The sequence below is a fragment of the Pseudonaja textilis genome, chromosome 3, assembly GCF_049901715.1.
Source record: "Pseudonaja textilis isolate UNSWEBS1 chromosome 3, rPseTex1.2, whole genome shotgun sequence".
In the NCBI taxonomy this organism is placed as follows: domain Eukaryota; kingdom Metazoa; phylum Chordata; class Lepidosauria; order Squamata; family Elapidae; genus Pseudonaja; species Pseudonaja textilis.
In genome coordinates this window covers 105,084,947-105,099,096 of record NC_141992.1, presented here as the reverse complement: position 1 = coordinate 105,099,096, position 14,150 = coordinate 105,084,947, and the positions used below count along the sequence as shown (strand labels likewise).

The window sequence follows — 14,150 nt, the reverse complement described above, 5'->3', positions numbered from 1 at the left end:
TCAAATTTGTTTAAAGAATTTCCCCCAAGAAATCCCCCTAGAATCACCACTCTTTATCTCAAAATGGTTCATGAGAAAGGAGACAGAGAAAGTACTTTCCCGAGACAAAACCACAAAAGAGGACTAGCTGTCAATAATACCCACAGAATTATTTTTAAAAACTTTTTTAAAATACTTTTTTAATAGTTCTCTTTCTTAGCAAGAAGTTGCAATCTTCCTTATCAATCCAATGACATTTCATTCAGCTGTTAAAATCCAGCTCTCAGAGTCATTTTGGCCCCAACTTGCAAGTTTTCCCCACAGATTTTCATTGATTTGTTGAATGATTAGTGACACAGTGAAGAATGTCCAATAATTCAGTAAGGGCTATTTGAACTTATTCTACTTATTCTACTAACTTATTATTCTTATCATGTTTTTATAATGTTGGCATACAGAAAACTCTCTGGCGGCTCAGTTTGCCATAAAGGTCTAAGAAGCTACCATCCCATTTCCAAATGAACTGTAACTACAGACAATTTTTCCATCATCAGTCGCCACTTGCCAGGAAAATTACTCAGAAAAATGTGACTCTGAAAAGGAGAGTGTGGGGAGGAGAAGGGAGAGAGAGAGAGAGAGGGAGAGGGAGATGGGGAGAAATGGGGAGGGAGGGAGAGAGGGAGAGAGACAGAAACAGAGAAGCTCTGCTCTACACAAAAGCAAATTCCCCTCATTTTTCCCTTGCAAATCCAAAATAACAGATTTTTAGTTTTCCCAATTTCAAAGATATGGTTAATTATGAACCAGCAAGTAGCAAGAATTCTACATTTTCAATTTATGAGATTCATCAGCCACCTTCAGCAATTGCAACTAACCCCTGGTATCAGGGGTAGGATTCGTTTTTTTAAACAACTGGTTCTGTGGGCATGGCTTAGTTGGTGGGCATGGCTTGGTGGTCATGTGACTGGGTGGACATGGCTTGGTGGTCATGTTATTGGCTGGATGTGGCCAACTCAATATCACTCACATCGAGGCACGCAACTCCTCACCTGGCCTCTCATGACTCTGGGAATGCTGCAACAGTCATAAGTGTGAAAAATGGTCATAAGTCACTTTTTTCAGTGCCATTGTAACTTTGAATGGTCACTCCACACAAGCAAAGTACCAGCAAAGGAGGGGAACTCCAGAGAAGTTCCAAAGACAGGAAGTCTAGTCCTGCCAAGAATGTAATAAGGGTTAACAGAGAGGCAGTTTCATAAGCAACACCAGAATGTTTCCTTCCTGCCTTCCTTACAGGATTAGGCCAGTAATTTCTTCTAACAACCGATTCTAGCGAAATAGGTGCAGACTTGTAGAATCCCACCCCTGGTTAGAATGCAGTATTGCAGGGTAATTCTGCAGACTGCCAGCAGTTCGATTCTCACCAGCTCAAGGTTGACTCAGCCTTCCATCCTTCTGAGGTCAGTAAAATGAGGACCCAGATTGTTGGGGGCAAGGTTGACTCTGTAAATCACTTTTAGAGGGCTGTAAAGCACTGTGAAGTGGTATATAAGTCTAAGTGCTATTGCTATTACACAAAATGTTATGACAATAAAAACTGTGAGACTTTTGAAGAATTGAATCAGATAATAGCAGCCACAATATAAACAATATCAGTAATTACATTTGCTTCTATGGATAGATTATGTCCAAAAGATGTTATTGAAGATGTAGAATAAATTTTATCTGACAAGATAAAGATGATATTGAAAGTGCATATACAGCTGACAGGCCAAGATGATTCTTATTTTTAATGTAAGTTTTATTTATATCTACTGTAAAATAAGTTGGAAGTCATTCTTTTTTATTTTGATGTACTTCTGCCCTTTCTCTTTATTCTTTTTTTCTTGATTATTAGTTTCTGATAGTTTTTATCTTTTTATTTTAAAATTCAATAAAACTATCAAAAATGAATGAATGAATGAATAAATGAATGAATGAGCCATTAGTTTAATAGAAATTATTGCAAGCTATATGTAAGTATTTGCTTATAGGTTCATGCTAACAGAAATACATAATCATAAAATTACAATACTGAATGGGACTTTGGAGAGATTCTAATCCAATCCTCTGCTCGAGCAGGAGACCTTGTACCATTCCAGACAAATAGTTGTCCAATCTCCTCTTGAAAACCTCCAGTGATGGAACAACCATAATTCTAAGAGGCAAGCATTTCCACTGATAGGCCTCACTGTCAGGAAATATATCCTTAGTTCTAGGTTGGATCTCTCTTTACTGTTCTTCACCTGTTATTTCTTGCCTTGCCCTCTGGTGCTTTGGAGAATAGGTTAACACTATATTTTCAGTTTGTTAGTCTTTACTTGGGCAACACTACTTCCAAATCAATTTTGATGTACCTCTAACAGCCAAAAGAGTAATCAAACATTTAAATTTCATTGACTCCAAAAGAATTCACAAAATCTGCCCATGTGCCAGTTTGCGAAATAATCTGTAGTGACTTTTCAGGGGAAAATGTCATATAATGGAACTTCAAGAAACAGGCATAATTTAAGAGATAAAGCAAGATTGTAAAGCTAATGATTGAGAACCTTGAGAGCTTCTATCTCTAATATTTCAACTTGGTTGAAATCCTGTCTTCCACAAGCACTATACTATAGGACTATACAAGTTTTTGTGGTGCCATGGGAAGCAAATTTTTATTATATTTGGTAATAATGATGTATCTGTTTATATTAGGTTCTAAAGGGAATTAAAATAAAAGTTAAGTAACAATAGCACTCTTAAACTTCTAAAGCAAAATCCATTTATTCACGTTTGAAAGCTCAATAGTCAGCTATTAACCAAAATATTTCTGATAGTCTCTGGGAAAGAAGGACTGCTAAAGGTAATAGCAATTGATGGACCTAGGTTTGCTTTATTGCACAGCTCCTCAAAATTATGCATATTATACACATGCATATACACAAACGAACAAATCTATCAAAAGCAATGATGGTATTCTTCTGGTTCGGCCCGGTTCAAGCTAACTCGTAATAAAAAATGCTACGGCCAAACTGATAGTAAAAAAACAGCTATTGGTTCAGCCGAACCATTTTTTCTCCTCCCGACGACCAGCTGTTCCAATGATCAGCTGTACCAGGATTCCCCTCGCTGTCTTACTGCTTCGTCCAGGAGGCTTCCCTGAGGCCCAGAAGGCAAAAATGGGGAGTGGGGGGGAATGCTGCATGGCCCACCCCGACTCTGTTTTTTGCTTCCCTGAGGCCCAGGAGACAAAAAAAAAAAAAAAAAGAGCATGAAGGATGGGTGAGTGGGTGCAGTAAAAAAAGCTGCACCCACCTAGCCACGTGCACAGAACCGGTAGTAAAAATATTTTCATCCCACCCCTGATCAGAAGGTTTTAATTGCACTTTTATATTTCTGCAACAAATTATAATGTGTATTATAATACTCACATAATAATATAATATATAACTGTTCTGGACTGAAATACAGTACTGATTTCACCTACAATCTGTAGAAACAAGTAGTTAAATCATAGCTATCCTTACCTTGTTTACTATTTAGCTGAAATGATTGAGACCTAGTGAGTGGAAAGGAGGTTCTTCTTTTCACATTCATATCATCATAGGAGGAAATACATCTGTAGGAAAAAAACAGTGCCTTATCACCAAAGGTACCTTAAATAGCTTTTCCTGCCCAAGTTCTAAAATCCAGTCTTCTACTCTAGAAGCATTCTGAGAAACCTATTGCTTCTATTTTCCCATTTTCATTTGGCGCAAGAGCTTAACTGCAAAAGCATTACACTTCTAAGTATATGCTTTATGTTGCTACAAAAATTTGCATGCATGTTGAAGTTTACAAATCTTTAAAGGGTGTAACAATGTATAATCTTACAGCTACTGCTGCTGAGCTGCTTCACCCAGAATCCTTCTGTACTGAACGTATTTGTTGGGAGTTGTGCTTCCCCAATATTTGGAGAAGCATTGTGCACTCAAAATAAAGATTTATCAATTTATTTTCCTGGTTAAGCAAGGCTAATTTCTAAAGCTGACATTATTTCATAGCCATTAAATGTGAACATCTTTTTAAATAGAAGATAACGTTTTACCCAAATTTATTCTGATGGATAAATGTGATAATATGCTATTTCAAATCTCCTCTGATTAACAAACATATGAACATATTTGTATAAAATATATAACATATGAACTGAAAGTACTTTCAGAAACTTTGTCAAGTGGTCCAAATGTGTTTATCCCTGAGTTACGACAGTTCACTTAGAGATTGTTCAAAGTTGCAACAAGGACTTATGACACAGTCTCGAGGTTACGAATGTTGCAGCACCACGGCAATTGTTCACCCTTACGAATGACTGCAGAGGCACTGCAATATTTGCCCTATCTAATCATCCCCCCCAACTGCCGGCTTCTTTGATTCACCGATTTCGCTACCTCAAAGTGCCCCATCAGTGCTCAAACACTTTTTGTCCAGAGACTGGGAGCTTCATTTGCACACTGATGCAAATTATAAATATGCACCACCTCAAAGCACCCCATTGGCTTGCAAACACTTTTTGCCTGGAGACTGGAAGTTTCTGGGGACCTTTATCTCACATGACTTAAGGCACTTCTTCTGCACTTCTTAAGACATCCGTTTCTGCAGAGAATGGGTGCCTGAAATCCCACAACATCAGGGCATCCAGAAGATTTCGGTGTGTGCATGAAAAGTGTTTGTACACCAACAGGAGGCTTGAAGCAATGTGATTTCACTGCCCCAAAGCCTCTCATTAGCACGCAAATGCTTTTCCATGCAAAGACTGGAAGCCTTTGGAGGAGACTCACCAAGGCTGCCCACCACTCCAGAAGTGGCAGGCAGCCTCGGTGAGTCTGAGAATCCAAGCAGGCTGTGCTCATTCTGGCCTCCCTCTATTCTCATCATTCTGCTTTTGGAGTGCTGGGAGCAGATAAAGAAATCGCAGCAGAGAGCCTGGAAACAGCTTGCTATATCTTCACAGGCCTGTCTGCCTACAGAGACCTGGCTTGGCAGGATGGAGGAGGGAAGCAATTGTGGGGAGCATGAGGTATCTCAGTAAGTTGGAAAAGGCCCTGAAGCAGGTGGCCTGTTTCATCACTAGACCCCTCCACGGCCTTCCCCACCCTGAGATACCTCATGTGCACTTAATGACCCACGCATTCGATTAGTGAGTGCATGGGCGAAAGCAGGGAGTAATTGCAGTCAAGTTACGTGATTCAATCCTAAAAATGCCTTGGGATATGAATGTAATTGGCAGGCTCCATTACATTAGTAACTTGAGGATTACCTGCACAAAAGATAAGAAACTTTATACCACTGTGCACTCTACATTCTATTTATTTTACAGAACTCAATAAGTAAAGCATGATGTGGATTGTGAACTTAGAGCAAAATGAGAAATTAGAAGTAAAATGAGCAAATGCTTGAACTGCATATATATTAATTCTTGCCAAGTGGCAAGAATTTCTTCTAAATGGAGCCATCATCTTTCCAAGGGAGAGGCAACTTTCTGGTAGCTATTTTGGTAGTTGGGGCACATAGGAGAGGGGGTAATAACTTTCTGCAATTGGATGTGGCTTTCTTTTTTGTGTTTTCTGTTTCAAGTATGTTAAATGCAGATAAATACTGAAATAGCTTATTTATTTTATTTCCAGCTAGAAGGATCGGCAACTGCTCTTAAGCTATTTTTCATGACTTATCTACAAGTTATCCTGAATGGCAAGATTCTTTCAAAACCCATTGATAATTCACCTTTTCACATAATTTTTATTCACAAATTTCATAATTTCACACTCCATTCATTCATAAATTTCACACCTCAACACATCTTCCATTCTACACATTTATATAATGAAAAGCATTTAATAATGGAAAGCATTTTATAAGTTTATAACTTTATAGAGTTTATACCTTATGACTAAAGTATGTCTTAATATGTAGTTGTTCTTAGTTTTCCCGACTGAACTAGGCTAAGGTAATAAGTAACCACACATACAAACCTGAGAAATAAATTACCTTTTAGGACTAGGATACTGATTACTTTTGAGAATCTTTGAGAGGTAATCATTATTCAATTCTGGTTTATGTTTGCAATGTTGCAGAAAAAGCATAAAGACTAGGATGGCACAGAATATCAAAGAAATAACAAGGTAACTCTGATGATCTGAAACCTGAAAAAGAAATTGTATAGATTGTATAATCATGGTTAAATATAGAAGCAACTACATGTATATGTGAGGGTGAAGGTTCATTCTCCGAGCTTGTGGGTTGGTTTCTGAAAATTTCTTTCCTAGGCTAGGTAACATCTTCAGCAGTGTTTAGGCAATGTTACCCTAAACCCTAAACCTAGCCTGGGAAAGAAATTTTCGGAAACCAACTCACAAGCTCAAGAATGCACCTTCACCCTCATCCTACACCAGAGCTACAGATATTTGTGTGTATGTATATGTGTATGTAAGTATGTATGTATGTGTGTGTGTGTATACATATACATATACATACATACATATATATGCTTTCTTAAGTTTTCACGGATACTTACATGTATGGCATTCAGCTTTGTTCAGGTATTTTCCCACGTCATTATAGTTGTGCTTTTAAAGTTGTAGCAACGTTTCGGCAGAATCTCATCTGCCATCATCAGGCTCCATTCATCAGCCTAATGATGGCAGATGAGATTCTGCTGAAACGTTGCTACAACTGTAAAAGCACAACTATAATGACGTGGGAAAATACTCGAACAAAACTGAATACCATACACACACACACACACACACACACACATTTAATTTTCAAGAGGCTGAAGTTGTTGCTCGTGATGCAACCAAAGGAGGACGCTTACTGAAAGAAGCCTGGTTTTCCAACAACTCCATTAATAGACATATTGAACTGCTACCAGCCTACCAAGCATTGAGGCACCAAGAAAGATCCTAGAAGAAGAGCAGAGACTGCTTCCCATCACGAACAAAGCAACAAATGAATCTAGTGGACAAACCAAAGAGGCCTTTAAGACGAAGTCCATTGGGATGAGGGAGGGAACTAGAGAGAATGCTGTCAAAGTAATACGCACAACAGCCATTGATTAATGTTATATAAAAGCACATATCTCCTTAATGGTAGTTTTACACTGGTGATGTTAGCAGAGGCTAATGAAAGCTTAGTGAACAATATAAATTTTTAGTCCCAGAGTTCGGGATGTCTATCTCTTTTTTCACAGTTTTACCTGGAACTCAGCACACATACACATATGCTGCATTATATTAAGTTTTACCTATACCTAATATAAGTAATGAATCCCCTGCAGATGTAACTGTCCCCAAATATTTCCAAATATATCCTCTTGAAGGTCTTCTAATCCAAACTACTCCTCCTTATAAACCTCCTGTAAAGGAGCAGCCACAACTTCTGGAGGCAAGCCATTCCACTGATTAATTGTTCTCACTGACAAGAAATTTCTCCTTAGTTGTAGGTTGGATCTACAATTTGATAAGTTTCCATCTGTTACTTCTGGTCCTGCCCTCAAGGGCTTTGAAGAATAGTTTGACCTCCCCCCCCCTTCTCTGTGACACTCCCTCAAATATTGGAAGAATGCTAATGTCATCACCCTTATTCCTTCTCTTCATTAGACTAAACATATAACCCAGCTCCTGCAACTGTTCACCTCAGGTTTTAGCCTCCAGTGCCTAATCATCTTGATTACTCTTCTCTGCACTTTGTCTCAACATCATTTTTGCATTGTGATGATCAAAACTGGATGCAGTATTCCAAATGTGGTCTTATCAAAAAAGTATAAAGTGGTACTAACACTTCATGTGATTTTGATATTATTTCTCCGGCTTCTTTAAATTCTTTAAATTTCTTTTTCCTTTTTTCCGTTTTGTGTCTTTATTGCTTTTTCTTTTTTATTATAATGAGTTTGGTGGCACAGATGTTAGAATGCAGTATTGCAGGCTACTTCTGCAGATTGTCACCTGCCTGCAGTTTGATTTTCACCAGCTCAAGGTTACTCAGTCTTCCATCCTTCTGAGGTCGATAAAATGAGGACCCAGATTGTTGGGGGCAATATGCTGACTAAACCGTTTAGAGAGGGCTGTAAAGCACTGTGATGTGATATATAAGTCAAAGTGCTATTGCTATTATTATAATGTTTTACAGGTAATCCTCGACTTACAACCATTTATTTAGTGACTGCTTGAAGTTATAATGGCATTGAAAAAATAACTTATTACTGATCTTCACACTTACAATTGTTGCAGTATCCCCATAGTCACATGGTCAGAATTCTGGTGCTTGGAAATTCGCATGTATTTATGACATGCCAATTTACTGTCCCAGGGTCATGTAATGATCATTTGTAATCTTCCCAACTCACTTCCAAGCAAAGTTAATGGGAAAAGCCAGATTTGCTTAATGACTACATAATTTATATAACAACTGCAGCGATTCACTTAAGAACTGTGGAAAAAAGATGTAATATGGGGTAAAACTCTGTTAACTACTTTGCTTAGCAAGAAAAATTTTGGGATCCATTGTGGTCATAAGTCGAGGACTACCTGCATTTTGCTTGTCCACTAATTTAGTTATTTGTCAAAAAATGCAATAAGCTGTGTTCGGCATGACAGAGCCATGTTGGCTTCTAGTAATTTAATTTTGTTTTGGTGTTTAATGTCTTTCCCAGGCTGCCAGGAATGTTTCAGAGTAGCTATTTGCCATTTTTATTTCCAGATACATTCTCTGAAAAAGAAGCTTGTTCTTCTCTGAAGGATTCCCATGTGGCTGCAACAAGAAATGTGGGGTTTGGGAATGGAATAAAGGAGAATGCAAGGTAATATGGTACAGAGGAGGAGAAATTTGGAGCTAGGGTTGGAAGGACTGCACAAAATATAGGTAAGATTAGAAAAACCTATTGAGGGGGAAAGAGTTTGTGTATGTGCATTTTTGAACTTGCATATGGGTAATCCTGAGAGATGACTCAAATGGATCTAACATACTCTTAACAGAGATAGTGAGACTGAATTTGTAAGTGCCAAGAAGAAAGTTTGTATTTTAGGGATCAAGTTTCCTTCTCTGATGCATTTTCAGATCTTAGACAATTATTGTCTCTTAGCCTCTCTGCAAAATGACATTTTTTACCTGATCACATTCACTTATAGCAGCTATGTTATTCATAAATAGTGCTCAACCATAAAATTGATGAAAAAAGCATGCCATTTGTGCCAAATCTTTTGTGCCTGAAATAGAACAATCTAGCAGCTTACAAAGTGGCAAGGGTTATTTTAAGCTATGATAATTGAGTGCATAGACTGTAAAACATTGATAAGGCATAGAAATGGAAATGTCTGATTCTATATAATGTAGCTATAACTCTCTATTCTGTTGTTACTTAGAGCAATTGCTCCACAATACAGCTGCTCACACTGCTCCACGGTCCAAGCCTTTTCCTGTTATTTCCCCCATAGCTATCCCTTTAAGTCCAACAGAATAAGAGCTACAATGGACAACATTCAATAACATGACCTAAATGATTGGAATGAAATGAATTCAACTCTGTATGGAATGTCCCTATCCCATGATACAAATTTCTACAATTCTCTTAAAAATTACTGAAAAATTAAAGAATTATTTGCTTGTATGCAGTCATTATAGTATAGCCTTATGCTATTAATAAGAACAGCTCTATTTATTCCATAATTGGACCCAATTATGTCAGCCTACAGATATGTACAGTAAGAAGCCCGCCATAAATTTGTAACTGGTTATTTTTTAATTCTTCCTATTACAAGGAGCTTATTATCCTATAGAAAACATATTCAAAATACTTTAAAGTATTTTGTCCAAACTAGTTGGCAACACATAAGCATATCTTTAACTGACTAACAATTCTAGACAATTTTTTCACATGAAAGTATTAGTTATGGACTGTACAATGCATTTCAACGTAGCACTTTTAAGATCAATTACATTGTGACAGAGAAGCCATATGACTGAATTCTAATTAAAATCTATCTTCTATGAAACTAAATGCCCATTACTAGTATTTCATGTTTAAAAAAAACAGTGTTCAAAATATAAATATTGGTACCTAAATTTTAAAACATTTCTTTCATGCTATTCAGATGTTTACCTTTCTTTTTAGTTCAGCTACCGTTGATGACAGATTGGAAACAACAAGTGTCATGTTTATTAGTTGAGCCTGTAGAAGCTGGATGGCTTCTGTCTGTTTCAAATCCTATATAGTAAAGAAAAATCATTTTCTTCTTAATCTTTAAAAGTATTTACTAAATAGAAATGCAGTATTGCTGAAATTGGATAATATATATAGTCCCTATTTAGCAACCACAATGGAAAATTGGCAACACCATGTGGTAAGTGGGAAATCAATGACCACAACTCTCCTTTCTGGCTTGATATTGACAAGATTAATCAGTTTCAAACCTTGGCTTTTGCTTGTATCCTAACTCTTTTGCCCTTTGGAATGCTCATCCTGGTCCTGGGATGATTAACAAAAAGGGAATGAATGTTTACATCCATTGGAGAGGAAGAGAGTACATGAGAATAAGGCAGCACATAATGGGAAATGCACATCAAAAGCAATATGCTGGCACTAACAGCCACAATGCACTATACAAACAACTCGGTATATTCTCCATTGTATGCCTGCTTTCTCTCTTGCAATCCCTTCTCCTCCAATCTCTCTGCTTCACAAAATTGTAAGCAATTTTTTCTACATCCATCCATCCACCCACCCATCCATCCAGCTAGTCATCCATTTGTTGACAACTGTTCAAAGTTACAGCAGTGCTGAAAACATTGACTTATAATCAGTCCTCAAAGTTCTGGCTATTGCAGCACCCCCTGTGGTCATGTGATCACCATTTGTCAGAGTTTCCCTGCCACAAGCAAGTCAATGGGGAAGCCAGCAAAGAAGGTCACAAATCACTTCAGTAAATTACTGTCACTTTTTATTTGAGAAGCCTGCTATAGATCCCAGGGACCTTGAGAGTGCCAGGATTGCCACTGCTAAGTGATTCAGTCACATTACATCATGCTTTATGATTGCATTGCTTAGTGATGGTAAACCTAGCTCCATTTCCCATCATAATTCGGGGACTACTTGTAAAATAAACTTGGTTCTTGAATTTCAAAACAGATAATAGTTACAGATTAGTTACAGTTGTTACAGTTAATAAAAAATAGGTTTGTGCACACCTGCTGTTCTGCTATGCATGAAGTATTCTGAAGTTTTATTATTGTCTTATTAAAAGCTTTCTGCATTTCTTCCATTTGCTTTCGATACCTAAGAGTAAAATAAAATCTTGGTATCATTTCTCTTCTCTTTCCAATTTCATTTAGTCAACATTATATCTGCACAATTAGAAAAATAAAACAAAACTCCAACCCTTTTAAAATACATTGTAAGACTGCTCAACTGATGAGCACACATCTTCCCTTCCAAGGAAAGGATTGTTGTTTTAAAATTATTTTGAGGATGGTACTTAAAGTTGCTTTGCATGATGATTTTACAATTATCCATAAAAGACATTTTGGCCCTCAGAATAAAATTATGCTTCCCTGATTCCTCGGATGATCATGCACATTTAACGTTTTTTTTTAAAAAAAACTAAGTTCCCCAAGTATCATGGACATTCCTTGTTCTTTTATTCAAAACTTTATAGAAAAATATTTCTCTATGCATTAATAATTACAGTCCTCACTTAATGGCCATTTGTTCAGCAACTGTTCAATTGCTCTGCGGGCCCTCAAAATTCCAGCTGTTGCAGCACTTTCAGAGTCATGTGAAAAAAATTTGTACACTTGGCAATCAGCTTGCACTTATTGGTTACAGCATCCAACCAGCTGGAAAAGTGACTTTTCCAGCTAGTTTCTAACAAGCAAAAGTCAATGAGAAAGCCAGTAGGAAAGGCTGCACTTCACTTGGGTAAATCTTCTTCCCTACAGCCTTTCTGCGTTTGTACACACTTTATCCTCCTTCACACATACATACATGCACTCTAGCCTCCTTCCCTCCTTTGCATACATATATATTATACCTTCTTTCTCCTCTTGCTTGCACAATTCATGCTCTGTGCCTTTCTTCCCCCATTTGCTCCCACATGTACCATGTTCTTTCCCCTTTTACTTTCATACAACGCACCCTCCATTCCCTGCTCTTGTGAGCTTGGGACATTCTGTTCACCTCCTTTCTCAACATGTATGTAGCTGCATTGGGCCTCCCAAGGCCTTCTCCACCCTCTATGGCACTTCTGCTTTCCTTAAACCTAGGACTCTCTCTGCTTCTCCCTTAACAACTGCATGTTTCACATTATGATGGCAACTAGGACTGCCTGGATTTTTGTTACCTAGCAATATGGTCACCTGACATTGAGCTTTAATATTGCAACACTTAATGACAAAATACTGATCCCAATTTCTGAATTGAGCACTGAGAATATATTTCTTTTTTTTTTAAACCAGACAGTAAGAATTTATTGCTGTACATACCTCTGACTTAGTTCTTCTAAGTAGCGGCTACTGAGAGACATATTTACTTCCAGGGCTTTAATGCGATTATTGAGTCTCATAAACACAGACTCTTTTTGATTTGATCCATGAACAAGATTCCCATTTGTGTAACCTAAATCTGTGGAATTCTGTAGTTCAGCATAAAAGTCTGTGGCAGTATTTGGCAACCCACCAGAAACTGAAATTGCAATAAATGTTTCCTCAATAGTTTGCTCATCATCTTTTATTTCCAAAGATGGCAACTTCACAAGTGACACCTCCTGCTTTTTGGTTTCTGAAGAACTAACTTTTGTTTCGACACCATAGTTTTCTATAGCTACTGTACATTCGGATTGTAGAACAATTTCTGTTGGCTTTGAAGTAGCTTCCATTGAGGTTTTTTCTTCTGTGTTCAACACCCTGAATACAGTTATAATACTGGGTGAAGGTGGTTTCTCTGTAATAGATATTACAAGTCTATTTTCTTCAGCCAGAATTTCCTCTTGGGAAAGGATCTCTGGACTTTCAGATACATTTTCATATATTGTAGGCTCAGAGGACACCTCTACTATAGATGGTGATCTGGTTCCTGTTTTAACATCTGAGAGGATGGATTGTGATACAGTCTGTGGATGACTAGGCTCCAGTTCAAAAGTACCTTCAGTCTGATTAACTGTAGCCTCATTTAACACACTGCTTAGAACATCTACTGCTATTTCAGATACATCTACAATTAAGGTATCTGGTTTTTCTGAAGAATGCTCATGCACCAAAATATGCAATGATTTGGTTGGAATCAGTTGTATCGGTGAAACAGCAACAGAATTATGTTTTTCCAAAATGGTATCAGTTCTACTATATGGATAATGGAGAACAACTATTGCTGAACACCACTTGAATATGTACTCTGAAAAACGAGAAATGCAACAGGCTGCAGTCAGATCATAACAATAGATCTGTGTTTCATGCTCAAACCATGACATTTCCTCTTCTTGTTCATCACTTGGCAGCAGGGTCACTGTGGACTGACTGATTTCTTCTTCATATTCATGAACAAGCTGAACAATTGGTCTCTCTCCTGTTATTTCCAAAACTAACATCTCACTTTCAGTCGCTGGTGTTTCTGGAGAAACAAGTCTACAAACACAGGTTGAAAAATTAATAGAGTAAATGTGCACTTCAGTACATCCATTAAAAAAGGTGGTTACAGGAATTAATATTCTTTCACTTGTTGATGAATTTATTATTTATATAAAATTATTTATAAAAGCAAAATACCATCATCACAAAATCTCCAGAACTATAAAGCCTACAAACTTGAAATTTGGCATGTTGACTTCTAGGTGCTCACTCTTGACCTCTAGGTGCTCACTAAGAAAGTTTTTTTTTAAATTACCATCAGAGCATTAGTATTTCATATATTATTATTAACACACTCTGATGCTAAGGAATTCTACTCCCCTTCCCCATCTGAAAAGAATTCTATTCCAAATACAAAACACAAGCAGAGGACAGGAGTTTCAGTTTCAGAGCACCAAGCAGCTTTAGTACAGAACAGTTGAGCTAAGCCATGCCCAAGGTCCTTGCTGTCTCCTTATTGCTCACACAGCAAATACTGTTTCAGTTTCCAAACAACC

General features: G+C 37.5%; 1 protein-coding gene across 3 annotated transcripts in view; it reads right to left on the bottom strand.

Annotated features, from left to right (window-relative positions):
- SUCO (SUN domain containing ossification factor) overlaps nucleotides 1-14,150 on the bottom strand; it is a 214,197-nt gene that overhangs the window by 6,669 nt on the left and 193,378 nt on the right. For all 3 annotated transcript variants that reach the window (XM_087932039.1, XM_087932040.1, XM_087932041.1), the window contains exons 18-22: nucleotides 12,514-13,650; nucleotides 11,221-11,308; nucleotides 10,136-10,240; nucleotides 6,028-6,182; nucleotides 3,528-3,619 (exon numbers count right to left, since the gene is read on the bottom strand). In XM_087932039.1, coding sequence (XP_087788165.1) covers nucleotides 3,528-3,619; nucleotides 6,028-6,182; nucleotides 10,136-10,240; nucleotides 11,221-11,308; nucleotides 12,514-13,650 — 1,577 coding nt within the window. The remainder of the gene's footprint in view (nucleotides 1-3,527; nucleotides 3,620-6,027; nucleotides 6,183-10,135; nucleotides 10,241-11,220; nucleotides 11,309-12,513; nucleotides 13,651-14,150) is intronic.